The sequence below is a fragment of the Peromyscus californicus genome, unplaced genomic scaffold (assembly GCF_007827085.1).
Source record: "Peromyscus californicus insignis strain IS unplaced genomic scaffold, ASM782708v3 Scaffold_18__1_contigs__length_77618521, whole genome shotgun sequence".
In the NCBI taxonomy this organism is placed as follows: Eukaryota; Metazoa; Chordata; class Mammalia; order Rodentia; family Cricetidae; genus Peromyscus; species Peromyscus californicus.
Window position 1 is genome coordinate 74892079 of NW_026294480.1, and position 19353 is coordinate 74911431.

Below are 19353 nucleotides of genomic sequence, written 5' to 3' on the forward strand. Positions count from 1 at the left end.
GAAGAGCTTGGGTCCAAGAGGGATAAAAACCAGAGTTTAGGTGCAATGGTATTTGGGTTAAGATGATAAATGCTTTTCAATATTTATAGGAATCATCTTTAAAATTTGCTCATTTCAGAGATGGTTGAGCATACAAAACAAAAGAAACTTTATTACTTAAGTTTTTTTCTATAATTTCAGGGCTGAAGAGATGACTTAGTAGTTAATAGCACTGACTGCTCTTCCAGAGGACCTGGGTTCAATTCCCACCATCTACTTGTCAGCTCAGACCTGTCTGTAACTCCAATTTCAGGGGACCTGGCAACCATGGCCAAACACCAATGCACTTAAAAGTAAAATATCACGAAAAATGCTGCTATGAACATAGTTGAGCATGTGTCTTTCTGGTATGATTGAGCATTCCTTGGGTATATGCCCAAGAGTGGTATAGCTAGGTCTTGAGGTAGATTGATTCCCAATTTTCTGAGAAACCGCTATACTGATTTCCAAAGTGGCTGTACCAGTTTGCTCTCCCACCAACAGTGGAGGAGTGTTTCCCTTGCTCCATATCCTCTCCAGCATAAGCTGTCTGCAGTGCTTTTGATCTTAGCCATTCTGACAGGTGTAAGATGGTTTCTCAGAGTTGTTTTGATTTGCATCTCCCTGATAATTAAGGATGCTGAGCAATTCCTTAAATGTCTTTTGGCCATTTGAAATTCTTCCTTTGAGAATTCTCTGTTTAGCTCTATAGCCCATTTTTTTTAAATTGGATTGTTTGTTATTTTGATGTCTAGTTTCTTGAGTTCTTTATATATTTTGGAAACCAGCCCTCTGTCAGATGTGAGGTTGGTGAAAATCTTTTCCCATTCTGTAGGCTGTCGTTTTGTCTTATATGCCCAAGGAATGCTCTATCATACCACAAGGACACATGCTCAACTATGTTCATAGTAGCATTATTAATAATAGCCAGAACCTGGAAACAATGTAGATGCCCCTCAACTGACAAATGGATTAAGAAAATGTGTTACATATACACAATGATGTTTGTGTATATGTACCACATTTTCTCAGCAGAGAAAAACAATGACATCATGAAATTTGTAGGCAAATGGATGGAATTAGAAAATATCTTGAGTGAAGTAACCCAGACTCAGAAGGGCAAACATGTTATGTTCCCACTCATAAGTGGATACTAGATATAAAGCAAAGGGTAATCAGGCAACAACCCACAACTCCAGAGAAGCTAACGAACATGGAAGACCCAAAGAGGGATGCACGGACCACCCTGGAAAGTGGAAATAGTTCAGATCTCCATGAGTAAATTGGGGGTGAAGGGTGGGCAATGGAGGGTAGGGGATAGGGAATGAAAACATAAGGGAATGGGATGGTTGAGCTAGAACAGGGAGGGAGGGGGAAAGCAATGAAAGAGATACCATGATAGAGAGAGACATCATGAGGATAAAGAGAAACCCGGTGCTAGGGAAATTGCCAGGAATCCCCAAGAATGACCCCAGCCTGGACTACTAGCAATAGTGGAGAAGGTATCTTAACTGAACTGGCTTTCCCCAGAGATCAGACTGGTGAATACCCTAAATGTCATCACAGAGCTTTTCTCCAATGACTGATGGAAGCAGATGCGGAGATCCACAGCCAATTGCCAGACAGAACTCCAGGAGTCCAGTCAAAGAGAGAGAAGATGGACTCTATGAACAAGTGAATCAGGATCATGATGGGGAAACAGGCAGGGATGACCAAACCAAACTAGAGGGGAACTCATGAAAGTTGGATCAATGGCTGTGGAGCCTGCATGGAACTGGATTAGGCCCTCTGCATGGTGAGACAGCTTGATCTGCTTGGGAGGCCCCCTGGTAGTAGAATCAGAATCCATTTCTGTTGCATGAGCCAGCTTTATGGAGCCCACTGCCTATGATGGGACACCTTGTGCAGCCTTGAGGCGGGGGGGGGGGGGGGGGGGGGGCTTGGACTTGCCTCTACTGGATGTGCCTCCCCATGGGAGGCCTTGCTTTCTTGTGGATGGGAGTAGAGGATGGATTGAGAGGGGGAGGCTGGGGGGAATGGGAGGAGGGAAGAGGGGGGAATCTTTGGTATGTAAGATGAATGAAAAAAAATTTCTTAATAAAAAATCTTTAATTTTTTCTATAATTTGAAAGAATAAGAACAAAAGTAATTAAGAGGTTTTTGTGCTACCTTCAAGAAAGATGTTCTGTATAATCAAGAACAACCTAATTCAGCTTTATAAAAGCAATCACAGTACACTTGAATGTGTTTTTAGGTAAAAAGCATTGATATAAACAAGCAGGCTATGGGGAAAGACTTTCTAACTCTATATTGGCAGAGGATTCATATTGAGAACAAAGAACTCCAAATTATAAACAGCAACACATTTCCTTTTGAAACACAGTATTATGTGAAATGAATATACACCACTAAAAGAGCCTTTAATTTTGCAAATTGCAAACAGGGTGCCATTTAAAACAAGGTTTCTTGCTAATATCTAAGTAACTAGGGAGTCAAAAGTAACATTAGTGAAAATCCCATCAAAATGTTATAATATTTTCTTTACTTAGAAAATTAGAGTTTCTTGGGTGTTTCAAAACTATAGATGATAGAAATCATACATTTAAATCTGTACATAATGAAACTCAATTTTTTAAAATTAGGAAACTGATGAATCAGATAATATGATGAAACATGTATAAGTAATTAGGCAAAGATACAGTATATAGTATACATCATATAGTATCCAGTATACATTATACAGTATACGGGAATCAGTATACAGTATACAGGATACATCATATAGTATGCAATATACAGTATACATCATAGAGTATACATGATGTAGTATATAGGAATCAGTATACAGTATACTGCTATGGAATAATTCTCTTGTACACTGTAAAGATTTTTCATTTAAATTGGTTTAATGAGATGCTGATTGGCCAGTAGCTGGTCAGGAAGTTAGGTGGGAAAGCCAAACTGAGAATGCTGGGAAGGAAATCGGTGGAGTCGGGAGTCCACCAGACACAGAGGAAGCAAGATGAGAAAGCCATATTGAGAAAAGATACCAAGCCACGTGGCTAAACATAGATAAGAATTATGGGATAATTTAAGTGTAAGAGCTAGTTAGTAATAAGTCTGAGCTAACAGCCAAGCATTTATAAGTAATATTAAGCCTCCAAGTCAATTATTTGGGAAGCGGTTGCTGGGTATTTGGGAGTTGCTGGTGGGACACAGAACTTCCATCTACAGTATACAGGACACATCATATAGTATGCAATACACAGTATATATAATAGAGTATATAGGATATAGTATATGGGATACAGGATACCTCATACAATATACATAATACAAGATACATCATACAGGATACATCATGCAGTATAGAGTACATAGTATGCACCATACAGTATACAGAGCAGAGTATACATCACACAGTATACTGGATACACTCTATATCTCCCCAGCAAAAGATCTTGTTAAGAAACTGAAACAGGGGCCAGGTGGTGGTGGTGCACACCTTTAATCCCAGCACAAGGGAGGCAGAGCCAGGTGGATCTCTGTGTGTTCGAGGCCAACCTGGTCTACAGAGTGAGTTCCAGGAAAGGCACAAAGCTACACAGAGAAACCCTGTCTCAAAAAACAAAAACAAAAACAAAAAAAACCTGAAATAGGGGATGAGAAATCAGAATGCGAAGATGAATATGATAAAAATACAAGATATATAAATATGGAAATGCCAAACAAAACTTATTATTTTGTACAATAATTGTAGTCTAACAAGAAAGAAATAATAAGTAATAAAAATAATAAAGAAGAAGGGGGAATGAAAAATGAAGTTTTTTTTATATATTAGGGAAAAAAATCAAAACAAGTAACTTGGACAAGGTATAAAGAGTTCCTTAAAGTGACCAGCCAAACCACTAAATGAAGTAAACAGACAAATACTGAACAAATATCTTACAGAAGAATGATTTTGAATGTCCCTTAAAAACAGAAAAACTATTACATATCATTAGTAATGATATAGTGTAAATTAAATTACATGACACTATGTAACAGCACATTCCCCTTAATATGACTAAAATTTAAAAATAGGTAATTGTAAGTACTGACATGGATGTGAATGTAATTGTCATACATCTGTGGGAACATGAAAAGCTATGATTCCTCTAAAGCAAGTTAGCAATCTCTCAGGCTGTTAAACATTGCCTTCATCATATAATCCACCATTTCCACTTCTGAGCAGTTACCAAAGGGAAATGAAACATGCCCACATTAGCTTTCTTCACAGTAGCCCCAAACTGGAAATAACCCAGGTATCCATCCAGGCTGATGATGCAGGACAGAACAGACAGCACTAGAGAAATACTCAGGGCATGCTTACCAGTCCACAGAGCCTAACACAACCAAAAGGAACAAGGTACAAAAGAACGTACAGATTTCAACTTCTGCAAGATTCTGAAATCGTCCGAAGTGATCCCCATGACACAAAGCCAGTAGTGTCATCTTCCAGGTAAGTATCTAAGTATCTCCCAGAGGTAATTACTTAACATAGAGCTGAATGTAAGGATGCCTGTGTGTGAAAGGACTTGAACATGACGTCTCCATTGCTGTGGTTGACACACAGTTTCTACATTGGTCAAAATTACTGAACTCTTCACTGAAAATGGGTGCATTTCATTGTACATAAACAAAGTATTTGGGACTGGGGGTGATATTCCAGTGGGTAATAATACTTGTTGTAAATTCATGAGGTCCTCAGTTCAGAGCCTCAAAATCCATGTACAAAGTCAGGAAGTGGCTATGTGTGGTTCTAACACTGTCCTGGGCAGGGGACACAGAGACAGGAGCGTCATTGGGGTTTGCTGGTCACCTAGTCAAGAAAGCAGTGAGTTCCAGGTTTACTGTTAGACTTTATATCCCAGGAATAAGCCAGGGAGTGAACAAAGTAGTGACTGAACATACATGTCTGGCCTCTGTACATGTGTGCACCAGCATGTCTATATAAATATAAATATATATACAGACAGACATACATACATACTTACAGCCATGCACACATACACATATAAGTGAGACTGGGAATCAGACAGACTCCCTGACAGGCAGACTGAGAGGGACCATGGCTAGATAGCAAAAAGGTGGCAAAATCTCCAAGATGAACAACTTCTTCCTCAACTTCCTGACTTAAGGCAAAAGCCTGGCAGCCTTTGTCTCCCACCCACAGACCTGTTGTTGACAGACCCATTCAAGGAGTTCAGGACTGGATCAGGACATGTTGCACCGTGGTGCTGGGCCACTCAACCACGCCAGCTTTCTTCAGCAGAGCAAAAGGAAAACCCTTTAAACCCCAGTCTGTGAAGAGGCTGGAGGTTTGGGCTTCATGGGTGCCCCCTGTGCTTTGCAGAGGGTCTCTTTCTCCCTGTGTCTGCGGCAGGTGTGTGTTGTCTGCCTTTCTTCAATGGCTGGTTGTCCCCAGATCTTGAGATTTCTCTGCTGCTCTCCAGTGCACCTCAGACTTTTCATGCTCTTTAATTCTTCAACTGGCAGAGAAAACGAATCGGATCGAGCTCTTGGACTATGTCACAAGCACACACACAAGAGACGTTTAAAATTTTCTAAAGACACAGTACCCCTAGAGACACACCACAGTTGTCCAAACACGAGGCTCAAATAAAGGAGTACAATGTAGACAGAGATAGTCTTAAACTTCTGAAATGTGTCATGAAGAACATCACTGGGTGGGATAAAAAGGCAGGCCTCTGCAAACCAAAGCCAGTAACAAGAATGAATTAAGCTACATGTGCATTCTAAAGAGCTCTTACAAAGGGTCTGTGGAGCTGAGAAAGATGAGCAGGAAACAAAGATGCAGCATCACATCTCCAGGTAAATTTGGAAATTCTGATACTTCACTGAGAGCTTCCCAACAGCCATGAAGGTTTAGTGAAGTGACTCAGAAAGCAAAGGCTGGTGCTGCCCCAGGAGCCAACCGAGCAATATTTATCGGGTCTGTAAAGTTTCAGGGCATTTTTGACAACAGTTTCCTCATTTATAAACCAGTTCTGGCATTGTCTTAAGAACTGGCTGCTATGTGTCCTGTGAATTCTAATTGGTCTTAATAATAAAAACCTGGAGCCAGATATCGAAGTAAATGCTGAAAGATCAGAGAGACAAAGGAACAAACCACAACAACCTCTCACCTCACCAACTCCTCAGCTGAGGACTGAGCCCCTGTCTCCTCCTGCCTTATATTCCTTTCTCTGACCAGACATCTCACTTCCTGTCTCCAGCTCCCTAGTGCTGGGATTAAAGGCGTGCGCCACCACTGCCTGGCCTCGATGGCTAACTAGTGGCTAGCTCCACACTCTCATCTCCAGGCAAGCTTTATTTGTTAGAGCACAACCAAAATATCACCACTGCCATGATTATGTTCTGATGACAGTTTGATTTGTTCTATTGCAGATGATTTGATTTGGTGATTGTCACAAAACCTGCTTCTTATAAAGAGCAGTTGCTGTTCAGATGCCAGCATTAGGCATCTAACATTTCTATCATAATCTTTTAAAATGAGTAATATCTTTCTTAATTATTCTAATCTCAATCATATTTTATTCATTTAAAAATTATATATATATATATATATATGGTACAGTTTGATAATCTGATACATGTAAAGTCAAAATGAGTTTTTTGATGTCAGAGTCTCACATTAGGCCACCCTCAGACTTGCTGTGTAGTTGACGTTGTCCTTGAACTCATAATCTTCTACCTCTACTTCCCAAGTGCTAAGATTACTAGCTTGTGCCACTATATCCAGTTCAAAACTAATTTTCAAAAGCCATAATAACAAGATATCAACATTTTAAATGAAGAATGGGAATACTATGCTTCTCTTTCTAGTCTCCCTCACCCTGACCTCAGTCTACAAATATGACTTTTATCCAGTAAACCTTCTGTCTGTTTTAAATTTATACAACTAATGCTAACTAAAGCAAAGACTTCGGTTTGTTTTAGTTAAAAAGTTTAAATTTCATCTCTGTGTGTGTGTGTCCCTGTCTGTCCTCACAGTGCATATGTACAGGTTAGAGGAGAAGTTGCAGAAGCCAGTTTTCTCCTTCCCCCTTCTGGGCTCCAGGGCTAGAACTCAGGTCACCTGGCTTGTCGTCAGTGTCATTACTAGCTGAGCTATCGTACAGGTCCAAGGTTTGTTTTAGTCAGTGTTTAAGCCAACAATGTTAACAACTAGTTGGCTTTTTCTCTAGTGACCCCAGGGAACCATGGTGAGGTTTCTAGAGCACCAACCACCTGTGCGGGTGCACATCTCTGATCCCAGTACTCAGTGGAAGCCTGCCTCACACACCATACCTTCTTGGTTTGAGTACCAGCACTGCAAATTTTAACTAAAATAAACGTGCCAGCACAATGGCTCACTGAATAAAGGTGCTAGCCATACCAGACAAGGAGAGTCTTGAGTTTGAACCCAGAAAGATAGAGGGAGACAACCGACTCCACGAAGTTATCCTCTGACCTCCACTCCATGGTACACACACACACACCTACACAATAAAGAATATGGCATTAAAAATTTTTAATAAAATGAAATCCATTCAAATATACCTGAGTGACTATAATCAGAAAGTCAAGAAATAATGAGGAGTTATCAAGGATGTGGAGAAATTAGAACCCCCACATCCATCTTGCAGAAATATAAAACAAGGTAGTTACTTTGGAATACTATGGCAGTTCCTCAATAATTAAGCATAAGTTTACTTTATCGCCCATAAATTCCATTCCAATATATATGGTAAAAGTTATGAAGACATACATTCACACAAAAACCTATGCATGAACATTTATTTATTTATTAACTTTTTATTGATTCTTTGTGGATTTCATATCATACTTCCTGATCCCATTCATCTCCTTGTCTATCTGTATCTACCCTCTGTCTTTGCAACCCCTCTTCCCAATAAAACAAAATTTAAAAGACAAACCAAAATCCAAACAATAAACAAACAAAAAGCAAAACAAACAAAACACAAAAACTCTTGGTGTGGAAGCTCTAGTGTGGCCCAGTGGGTCACACAGTGGACCCTTTAGTCCGTACATGTTTACTTGCAAGTGTTCATTGCAATGAGTCATTGGTCTGGTCCGAGATCTCTGGCTTCTGCTGTAATACTGACACTGGGTCCTCTCTGGGACCCCTCTTGGATATCCTGTTGTTCTGTGTCATGGAGACCCTGTAGCTTTGGATCTGCATGTCCAGCCCCTTAACATACTCTAGCAGTTCACAGATGGGGTGGATGTTGGGGTGGGTCCTAGGCCTGGGTGGTGGCTGGGCTGGTCAGCCTACATCATTCCCTCATTGTCACCACCCAAGCAAGCGCTCCAGCACTGTCTCAGCTAGCCCACCCAGTGCAGCAGGCAGCAAAGAGCAGAGTTAGTTCTACTGCTCTCAGGCCTTCAGGTCTGGCTCACAAGCACCCACACCACCAGGGCAGTTGTACTGAGTGCTGCAGTTGGTGAGGGGCAGGACCAGCTTTCCCACTCTCATGATCCTGGGGCTAGCTCTCCTGCCTGCCATAGGTGGCAAGAGGCAAGGGGGCAGGGGAGAGGGCATCTTTCCCTCACCCATGCTACCACATGGCATATGAGGGGGAGGGTGGGGTCAGCTCTCCTGTTCTCATGCCCTTAGTGCCGGCTCTCTTTCACCTCCATCAACAGGGTCAGACCTACTGTGCTGCCCGGGTGAGGAGCAAGGCCTACTCTCCTGAGTGCTGCATCCCCTGAGGGGTGGAGTCAACTGTGTGCAGCCCTATCCTCACTGTCTTTGGTGGTAACAGGAGCCACAGACATCAACACAGACCTAGGTTGCAGCAGAGTCACGGACTCAGACAAGGCCCTAGGTGCAGCTCAGGCCCATATGATACCATGTCCTAGGGTGGCAGTGCATGTCACTCAAGTCTGTATGGACCCAGCAGTGGCATGGCCATTGGCTACAAACATGGGAAAGGTGGTGGCCCAGACCTGGACATCCATTTGGCCTTTGGTGGGAACACAGGCCATGAACATCAACACAGGCTGTAGGACCATGAACCCAAACAGGGTCGTTGGCAGCCCAGATGTCATCATGGCCCTAACTGCCATTACAGGTCACCCAGTGGCAGCATGGGCCTTGAACACCAATATGTTCCCAGGTAATAGCCCGAACCCTGGGCAAAACTTTGGCCTTCAATGGTAACAGGAGCCATGGGCATCAATGCAGACCCTGACTGCAGTAGGGTCATGGATCCAGACATGGCCCTTGTTCACAGTTGGGGTCTGGATGTCACCATGGCCCCAAGTGGTGGCATGGGCCACCCAAATCTGTATGGCCCCAGTAGTAGCTAGATACTCAAAAACCAATATAGCATCAGGTGTCTGTGCAAGTAGGGACCCAGGATTGGCTAAGGCAAAAGCAAGGTCATGTTATGTTTCAGCTGTGTTTCCTTTTCTATTATCTGAGAATATCATACATGTATATAATACGTTTTCATCAAGTCTGCTCCCAACTCCCTCCCTTGAATTCTCCCTCTGTCCCTTCCACCACCACTTTTCTCTGCCAACTTCATGCTCTTTTTTTAAAAAAAAAATCTCACTGAGTCCACTTAGTGATGCCTGTATTTACATGGGTGTAGGACCAGTTACTGGAGAGAGGCGACCTCTGAGAGGCAGATCCCTGAAGAAAATGGATATATTAACTTCTAATGTGTTATATTTTCAAGTTAAACAGAAGACATAGAAAACAAGATCACTTTTGTCATGAACTTGAATATTATCTTTTTATCGTGTCATAAATAACCACGATTAGCAACAGAAGCACAGAAAAACTTCTGAAATTTTGGGGAGCGAAATGACAAGGGTATGAGCTATGAGCTCCGCAAATGTGTGTGTAATGAACACACACATGCAAAGCAAAGCACACGGTCACTTGTTCCCTTTTGAACCAGCACATTAAGTCGACTGTTATCGTGGGTTCGAGCCCCACGTTGGGCGCCAGATATTGGTGAAATTATTAAGGCCACTCCACGTAGATAAAAGGAGATTTATTTAATGGCGTAACTTACAAATTAAGGGATAGGTAGGTCGCGGAGTCTGGGGAAGGTGTATCGCAGTCCAGCGGTGTTCTCTGGAGCTCTGCTTGGTACACCTCTCCAGTCCAGGGTCCCGCAACAGAGAGAGAGCCCGCCGATCCAGATCTCAGGTCCCCAGGCGCCTCCTTTCTCCCCGCCTTGTAGGCATGACAGTTGCCGAAGTCTCAATGGGGGTTGGAACTTCCAGATCAAAGCTGGAATGGCTACCCACTACAGTCGACCTTATCACTCCATGTCAGTACAGTTTCATGTCATGAAGAATGGTTCAAGGACTTAACACTTGAAGAAGAAGGAGTGTTTGAAGTCTAAGGCTAACTGATTACAATCTTTTGAGAGAATTCAAAAAGCGCTAAAGCAGCAGGGTGGTGAGTTTAAGGGTTGTTTAATTTCTGTTCCTTAATGACCAAATTCTAAATAGAGCAGTCCTACATTAGTGCTGTACTAAGAAATCCGCCTGTCTTCTGGGGAAAAAGAAAGCAGTGAGAGAATGCAGGGAAACTAAGAGACAAGACTTAAAAAAGGATAATTGTCACAGAATCTTCACATAAATAGATTCTGTTTTTTGAAACCATTATATGAAGTTATCTAGATCAATGTCAGAATGATAATGACCAGGGAAAATGAAAACTACTAACTTCAGAACAGTAAAGTGAGATTAAAGTGATATGTGGAACAGTCAGAACGTCCAGGAAGATCAGGAACACCATGACTCTGAGCCGGTCAGCCATTCCACCTAGAGCCTGAGAAATAGTGACAATAATACCAAAGCAGAGTGTAAGAAAGCACACAGGCTGAGCAAAAAACGTAACTGATGTAAAGAGCAGTGGAGGGAAAGGACAATGACAACTGCCTCCAAGTTCTTCCCCCTTTCTCCCAGAGACATTAAATATGGGTGTTTAAAGGTGGGATACTAAGGATGAAACAATGTGCAAGTCTTTGCCTGGTCTGAAGGTGAGCGTGCTGTGAACACCTCAGATTACAGCATCCCGACTGTAACATCCTGCTTTGCTGCAGGAAGGCAGGACACACGTGGAAAAGCACGTTATTGTCATCCCAAGGTGAAAATGCTAACCATGGAAGCCTGACAGCGAAGAGTTTGTTTCTTCAATGCTCAGAACCTACATGAAATCATAGCATGGCAGCGCATGTCTGGAATTCCAACATTTACATGTGAGAAGAGAGGCAGAGACACGGAGGAATCACCTGGAAGCCTGAGAGGGAAATAGGCTGCAGTGTATGGCACTGTAGAAGAAAACAAGGAAAAGCCTGTCTTAAAATAGTGAAGGAATCCACCCTCAAAGATGTTCTCCGACCGACAGACACACACTGTGGCATATATGCAGAAACACACACACATACACACACACACACACACACACACACACACACACACACACACACACTGGCATATATGCACACACACAACACACACATATACACTGTGGCATATAGGCATGTACACACACACTGTGGCACATATGCATGCACACAAACATACACACATACACATATACACACATGCTGTAGCATATATGCATACACACAATGGCATATATGCGTGCACACACACATAAGAACACACAAACACAAATACACAGTAGTAATTTTTAAAAAAAACCATATTTTTAACAAAGGAATGAGAAGGCATGCTAACTTTGAAGACAAAAGCATTACTTTCATAATAATAAATGCCCATTATCTAAAGAAAGATGACTGATAGTCTATTTGTCTATTAGTTTCCTAGTTAGCTTTCTATTGCTGTAATAAATCACCATGACCAAAAGCAGCTTGGGGAAGCAAGTATTTCTTTCTTTTTTTTTTAAACTTTATTTATTTTATAATTTAATTTAATTTTACATATCAGTCACGGATTCCCTTGTTCTTCCCCCTCCTGCCCCCTCCACCTTCCCCCCAGTCCACCCCCCATTCCCATCTCCTCCAGGGCAAGAACTCCCCTGAGGATTGAGTTCAACCTGGTAGATTCAGTCCAGGCAGGTCCAGTCCCCTCCTCCCAGGCTAAGCAAAGTGTCCCTGTATAAGTCCCAGGTTTCAAACAGCCAACTCATGCACTGAGTACAGGACCCGGTCCTGCCTGGGTGCCTCCCAAACAGATCAAGCTAATCAACTGTCTCACCCATTCAGAGGGCCTGATCCAGTTGGGGGCCCCTCAGCCATTGGTTCATAGTTCATGTGTTTCCATTCGTTTGGCTATTTGTCCCTGTGCTTTTTCCAATCTTGGTCTCAACAATTCTCGCTCATACAAACCCTCCTCTTTCTCACCAATTGGACTCCTGGAGCTCCACCTGGGGACTGGCCGTGTATCTCTGCATCCGGTTCCCTCAGTCATTGGATGGGGTTTCTAGCATGACAATTAGGGTATTTGGCCATCCCATCACCAGAGTAGGTCAGTCGGGCTGTCTCTCGACCATTGCCAGTAGTCTATTGTGGGGGTATCTTTGTGGATTTCTGTGGGCCTCTCTAGCACTCTGCTTCTTCCTATTCTCATGTGGTCTTCATTTACCATGGTCTCCTATTCCTTGTTCTCCCTCTCTGTTCTTGATCCAGTTGGGATCTCCCGCTCCCCTAAGCTCTCTTTCCCTCGACCCTTGCCCTTCATTACCCCCACTCATGTCCATGTTGTTCATGTAGATCTCATCCATTTCTCTGTCATTGGGTGATCCCTGTGTCTTTCTTGGGGTCCTGTTTTCTAGGTAGCCTCCCTGGAGTTGTGAGTAGCAGTCTAGTCATCTTTGTTTTACATCTAGTATCCTCCGATGAGGATACCATGTTTGTCTTTCTGAGTCTGGGTTACCTCACTCAGGATGATTTTTTCTAGATCCATCCATTTGCCTGCAAACCTCATGATGTCATTGTTTTTCTCTGCTGAGTAGTATTCCATTGTGTATATGTACCACATTTTATTTATCCATTCTTCAGTTGAAGGGCATCTAGGTTGTTTCCAGATTCTGGCTATTACATCTTACACTTCCAGGTACTATTCTGTCCTGAGAAAGTCAAGACAGTTACTCAAGCATGGTAGGAACCTAGAGTCAAGAGCTGAAGCAGGAACTGTGGAGGAGCATGCGTACTGGCTTTTTCTTCATCTTGCTCAGCCTGCTCTCTTACACAACCCAGGCATACTTGCCCTCAGGTGGCACCATGCACTGGGCGCTCCTACACCAATCATAAATCAAGAGAATGCCCTACTATTTAAGGCTTACCCCATGCGATGGAACCCAAACCTGGCAATGCTCAGGTGGTCATAGACCTGGGACTGGATAGGCCATGGCCTAGAAACTATTGCTCTGCTAAAGATGTGCAGCCATATAACGACACTCTGCTGTACTCATAGATCAGTGTCTTGCTTAGCCATCATTAGAGTAGCTTCCACCTGCAGTAGAAGGGAATAAATACAGAGACCCACAACGAGAAAATATTCTGAGGGTGACAAACCTTGAAACACCCAGTCCTAAATGGTACATCTTCATCAAAACCCTCCCCTCAGGACTGAGGAAAAAGACTGGAGGAGCCGGTGGTGATGGAAGACACCAAGGAAACAGTGTCTTCCTGACACTACAGGACTGACGCACGGATGAACGCAGAGAAAGTGGCAGCATGCGCAGGCTCTGCATGCTTCTGGGGCAGATGGGGACACAGTGCTAACTGGGGGAGCGGACAGATCTCCATCCCTAACCCAGAAGTTATCTCCAATTGACAACTGCTTGCAAAGGAAAACTTAGTGTTCTCCAGTGGAGTTTCTTCAGGTAAACAAACCACACTCAACTCAAACCATGGCCAACTCGTAACAAACTCAATAGTATTTGGGGAGATATTTTGTCTTGTTATGGTTTGTCCAAGCATTATCTTTCACCCTACAGATATTTCGCTTATATATTATGGTTTCTGATCTTGTGTTTTTATGGGTTTCCTGTGTGTGCACACATGTGCATTTTGTGTGTGTGTGTGCAGGAGTGTGTCTCAGTGTATACATGTGCTTCTCATGCTCTTTCCTTGTTCTTGTTTTCCTTTTCTCTGTCTGTTTTGTTCTGTTCTGGTTTGTTTGTTTTTACCTGTTTGTTTTCTAAAGAGAGAAAGAAGGCGTGGAGTTGTAAGGGTGGGGCAATGGGGAGGCTCTGTGAAGGGATGGGGTGGGGAAACTGTGACTTAGAATATACTGCACAAAAATCTATTTTAAATTAAAAAGAAAGAAAGAAAAAGCCCTACAAACTTGCCTACAGGAGGAATTTTCTCAACTGTGGGTCCCTCTCCCCAAATGCCTCTAGCTTATGCCAAGTTAGGACAATTATTTTATAGAATACATGGACCAAAGTATGAGAAAATATTTGTCATATCTTACTAATATCTTATATGTTAAACAGCATAACATAATGTATAATAAATACAAATCGAAGTGTTATGACAGGAAATTTCCTTAAAATCAGAAGAGAACATACATTCAATAATTTTCCCTTGACCTCTCTCCACCTTGTTCCAAGTACATCACATTTGACAGGAGATAAGTGGTTCATGGTTCTGAACAGAAACCCTTAGAATAAAAAGATGCATGGAAACTTATACAAAAGAGTCAGAAGAACTGGAATCTATCAAACTTTGAAAACACATACAAAGACAATGGAAGTATTAACAAGGCACTTGTCTTCTCAATGGCAAGTTTCCCATACCTGGAATGTTGTACAAAGAGTCCCAGAGCTGTTCTTCTTCCATGTAGCTCAGGAAAACATTTCCAAATGTTTGTGGGGACAAGTGACAGTGGGACAGAACTTTAAAGATGGCTTCCACCACACTGCAGCCTCCCCGCTGGTCCTCTTCGGTGCCAGTAGCTTGTTCTGGAAAAGAGTGAAAATGTGGGGAATCAGGGGCTGTGACCACATTCTCATCGCTTCCTCCAGCACTGTCCTAGGGCACACACCTGTCTGCTATTTGCACTTCAGAAACTCCACAGTCTCTGAGGGCTACAATCATTCAACTTCACAGTTTCAGATGTATCTGTGGGTAGCTATTGAAAAGACATCTGTGAGAAGGACCATAATGGCATCATTTCAGGAGGTGAGGCCAATTTTCCTATATGTCATAATTCTTTTTTCCCTTAAGGAAATATTTTTGTCTATATTTCTCATTTAAAAATTATGTACATTCAAGACATATTTTAAAAATCTAGATAACTTAGAAAACTAAAAGTGTACCATAAAAAATTCACTTGTTCTTTGAATCATGTAATCAATTGTGAAAAACAAATTGTGAGTGTTTCCTAAATGTATTGACACCATCATTTCAGAATGAAACAACTTTTCAATTAGTTCCTTGATTAAACCTTATGAGTCATTTTAATTGACCTTGTCACCCTTCCTCTGCCTCCATTATGGCTTCCTTTAAAGATCCCTAATCAGAGGACCAGGCATCACTGAACTAATATGGTACATGGAACTGAGAAATAATCCTTATTTTTCTTATATAATATACAGCTAAGTCATAATAAACAAAAATATGTATTGACTTAAAGATAGTATCAACTCATGTCTCCTAATATTTTTAATATCTTCAATTAATATAATCTAGGGTCATTGGAAAAGAGTATATTTCCTTACACTCATTCATTTGTAGGCTTATCACTTTTATTTTATAATTTTATTTCTTGGTTTGCATTTAAGAGTCCACTCTTATCTGGAAATTAAAAAGCAATGCCATAGATTTTATGCAAATAGCACATGCTAGTTTTTCTTTATAATATCACTTTCAACCAAATTAATTTTTATTTAACTAGTCACTGCTGTCCATATCCACCTTCTTTGTCTTCTACGCAAAGGACACTGTTTGTTTGAGGGAAGCTGACTCCAGTTACCTGGGGTGGGCATGCAGCCAAGGCCTGGCAGATTAGGCCTGACACCACTCATCAACTCTGATCAGTTCATAGACGGGCAGGTAACCAACAGGAACCTTCCTAAAGAAGTTTGCTGTAATAATTGTGAGTGGTGGTCTTTTGACCACATTTGATATGCTGGTAGAGTAGGCTGGAAGTTGCTTTGGGTGGCCATTTGGGGAAAATATGTTACTAAAAATTAATCTGCTACAGTGAAAATCAGAAATAAGACTGCTTTCTTCCCCTGAAATTATTTTCCAATTCTCAAGCATCTGTTCAACCCAAAAGGATTCATTTTCTGTTGTTGTCCTGTAAAGTACTGTAAAATGCTATCTTCAGTGCACGGCAAAGTCATTAAATAATGATCTCACATCAACTACTGCCACCTACATGGGGCCTGTATAAGATTGGGCTTGTCAACCAGTCATTGCCAGTAGGGTTACACAGGGCCATACCCCTCCCTACTAAACTACGGGCTACCGACAGATTCTGGGGTAGAGGAAGTCATTGCTTTCAATTGGGAACCCAGTGATGAGCCTACCAGGTTCATGAACAGACCTAAATCCATGGTCACACAGGAGTCTGGGTGGGTCACAAAACAAAGACACAGATGCAGGAAAAGAACATGTAGAGGGGAGGAGGGATTGACAGGTAAGACAGGGTAGGGTGAGGGCAATCAGAACGCACTTTGTACATTTCTACATGCATGGAGTTATCAAAGAACAAATTTAATAGAAGTTATGTCATTTAAAAAATATGTTCTCATATATGTATATATACATCTACATGTATATATACACACGTTTATATATAATATATATGTATATGTTATGTATATAGAGAAAGATGGAGAGAGAGAGGTTGTGTTGTAGCTGTAATAACGATGGCTGGACACCCCACTGTTATCTCTGCATTTTGACCATTTGTGGATTTCCAAAGTTCTATAATTGCTTCTGCTGTATCTGTGTGTGTGTGTGTGTGTGTATGTGTGTGTGTGTGTGTGTGTGTGTGTGTGTGTGTGTGTGTGTGTGTGTGTGTGTATACCACATAGGGTGTTAATACTCATCCCCAAAGCATAGATTACCTAACAAAATTCCCATTACTCAATACCACACAAGGAAAACCCCTTTCTACAGTTACCTTTATACCCATAGGTGACTGGAGCTCTCACTCTCATCAAAGCTTTTCCCTAGCAGATCAAGGATAGATACTATGTAGATTCATAAGTAGTCACAGTACACAAAACAGGTGACGGGGTGTCCAGCCCCAGTTAGTACATCTAGAATACAACGTTTACATCCAAGGTTCAGGAAAATCACAGAAAAGAGGGTGGAAGGGCTGTGAGAGCAGAGGACCAGCAGTTACTCTGGGAGATAATGTCCTCTAGTCCTGACAGGCAAGATGCACCCATGCAATCTCAACAATAAGGTAACAAGACCTGCACGGTTGTCACACTGGTCACATGCCAACATGGATGGGGAAAATTTCACAAGCCCCCACCCCTACATGACAAGTTACAGGCAATCAATGACTTCTGAGAAAGAGAATCAGTTTTTTCCAAGATAAGCTAGCTCCCTGATAAATTATCCAATCTCAAGTGGTCAACTCTTGCACATATGAGTAACACTAGATGGACTGAGTAACTTTTACACACACACACACACACACACACACACACACACACACACACACACACACTGTGTGATATTTTGTTTGTGTTCTGACTAATTAAGCTTGCCTGGAGATCAGATGGCAGAGCTAGCCAGTGGTTAACCATAGAAGTTGAGCGGTTGTGGCTCATGCCTTTAATCCCAGCACTCTGGAGGTGGAGAGAAGAAGTGGTAAATCGGGGTGGAGACAGAATCTCAGCCCTTTTGGTCAGAGGATCTGGAGAGGTAAGATGTCACTGGTAGCTGCTCCTCTGCTTTGAGATCTTTCTCTAAGATCTGATCTTTCAGGTTATTACCCCGATATCTGACTCCTGATTTATATTGATAAGACTAATTAGTTTCACACTTCACGTGCACGCGCACACACACACACACACACACACACACACACACACACACACACACACACGTTTGTATAATGTGTGTATATATTTAAAGAAAACAAGGTCTTGAATTTGAGAAGTAGTTGCAGGGCACTGGAAGAAAAGGAGGGGTGCCAAGTGATGTAAATATAGTATTCATGTGTAAAATTCTCAAAATTAATATTCTTACAATATTTCGGTCACTGGTGCATATTTGAGAGGCTTCAGCTTCTTGGTCCTCATGTGCACACATGAAATCATGACAGCAGTGTAAAGGTTTGTGACTGTCATTCCTGCTTGTGTCTGTTGTCCTTATATAAATGACAGCAACACCCTCTTTTATTATTCTTTAAATTTTTTGCTTTACTTAATGTGAATGCATGTTTTGCCTGTATGAATATCTGTGCACCATTTGCATGCCTGGTACCTGCTGAGGCCAGAAGAGGACATGGAAACCCTAGAACTGGAGCTAAAGATGGCATGAGTTTCCGTGTGAGTGATGGGAAGTTTCTCTCCCCATCCGATAAGGCCAGGCAGGAGAAGTACCAGTCTGGATGTGTTTAGGGTTGTGTCTCAGGAACCTAGTAAAGACATGGCCTTGGCCAAGTGCCCAGTCACAGTGCTTTCCTTTCCTTTGATTTTCCCCTCATACCCTTGAGGTATTCCTGTGCGGTCTCTCATTCTGATACTCCCCTAGTCCTTTCAGGAGAACTCACCTTGGATTCACTTTTTTAAAACCTGCTTTTTTGGAGGGTAGGGGACCCATGCTATTTTTATGGCATTTGACGGCAGAGGGACAACTGGCTAACGTTTGACAAAGTAGAGTTGAGCATAATTAAACTGTTTTCGCATTTTTTTTTGTTTTATTGTTCATCTGTTTGAAATTCACCTACTTGTAAAGTTAGTCTTGAGGTTCAGGACACAGTACTCCCAAACATGGCAACTTGGCATTTGGGAAAACAGAAGTCATCTCCACATCTCTGAGCTTCTCTCCTGAAGCAGGGAACAGAAGAATTCTGATTTCCTCTACAGCAGGTCAAGAGGCCAGCACTGCAGAGGTCCCTCTCTGTACCAGAAGGAAAGGAAAGCCCTCACTTCTGAAGATACTGGCACACGGGGAGATCTAAACACGCATTACTAAGTTACTGACGTTAATTCCTACTAGATCACATTCTTTTCCTTTAGTCATACTCTGAACAACTGTGCACACATGGAAATATTCATGTTGGGCAGCAGGAATAGCTCAGTGGTTAAGACTACTTACTGTTCTTGCATGGAGTATGGCAGTTCACAGCCACCTATAA

The 19353-nt window shown here is 42.0% G+C and overlaps 1 protein-coding gene across 5 annotated transcripts in view; it reads right to left on the reverse strand.

The window, feature by feature from the left end:
* Window positions 1–19353, reverse strand: part of Kiaa0825 (KIAA0825 ortholog) — a 433759-nt gene that overhangs the window by 232083 nt on the left and 182323 nt on the right. For all 5 annotated transcript variants that reach the window (XR_008219664.1, XR_008219665.1, XM_052743698.1 and 2 more), the window contains one exon: window positions 14822–14986. Coding sequence is in view for 3 of the 5 variants with exons in the window: in XM_052743698.1 (XP_052599658.1) it covers window positions 14822–14986 (165 nt within the window). In the remaining 2 variants the exon portion in view is untranslated. The remainder of the gene's footprint in view (window positions 1–14821; window positions 14987–19353) is intronic.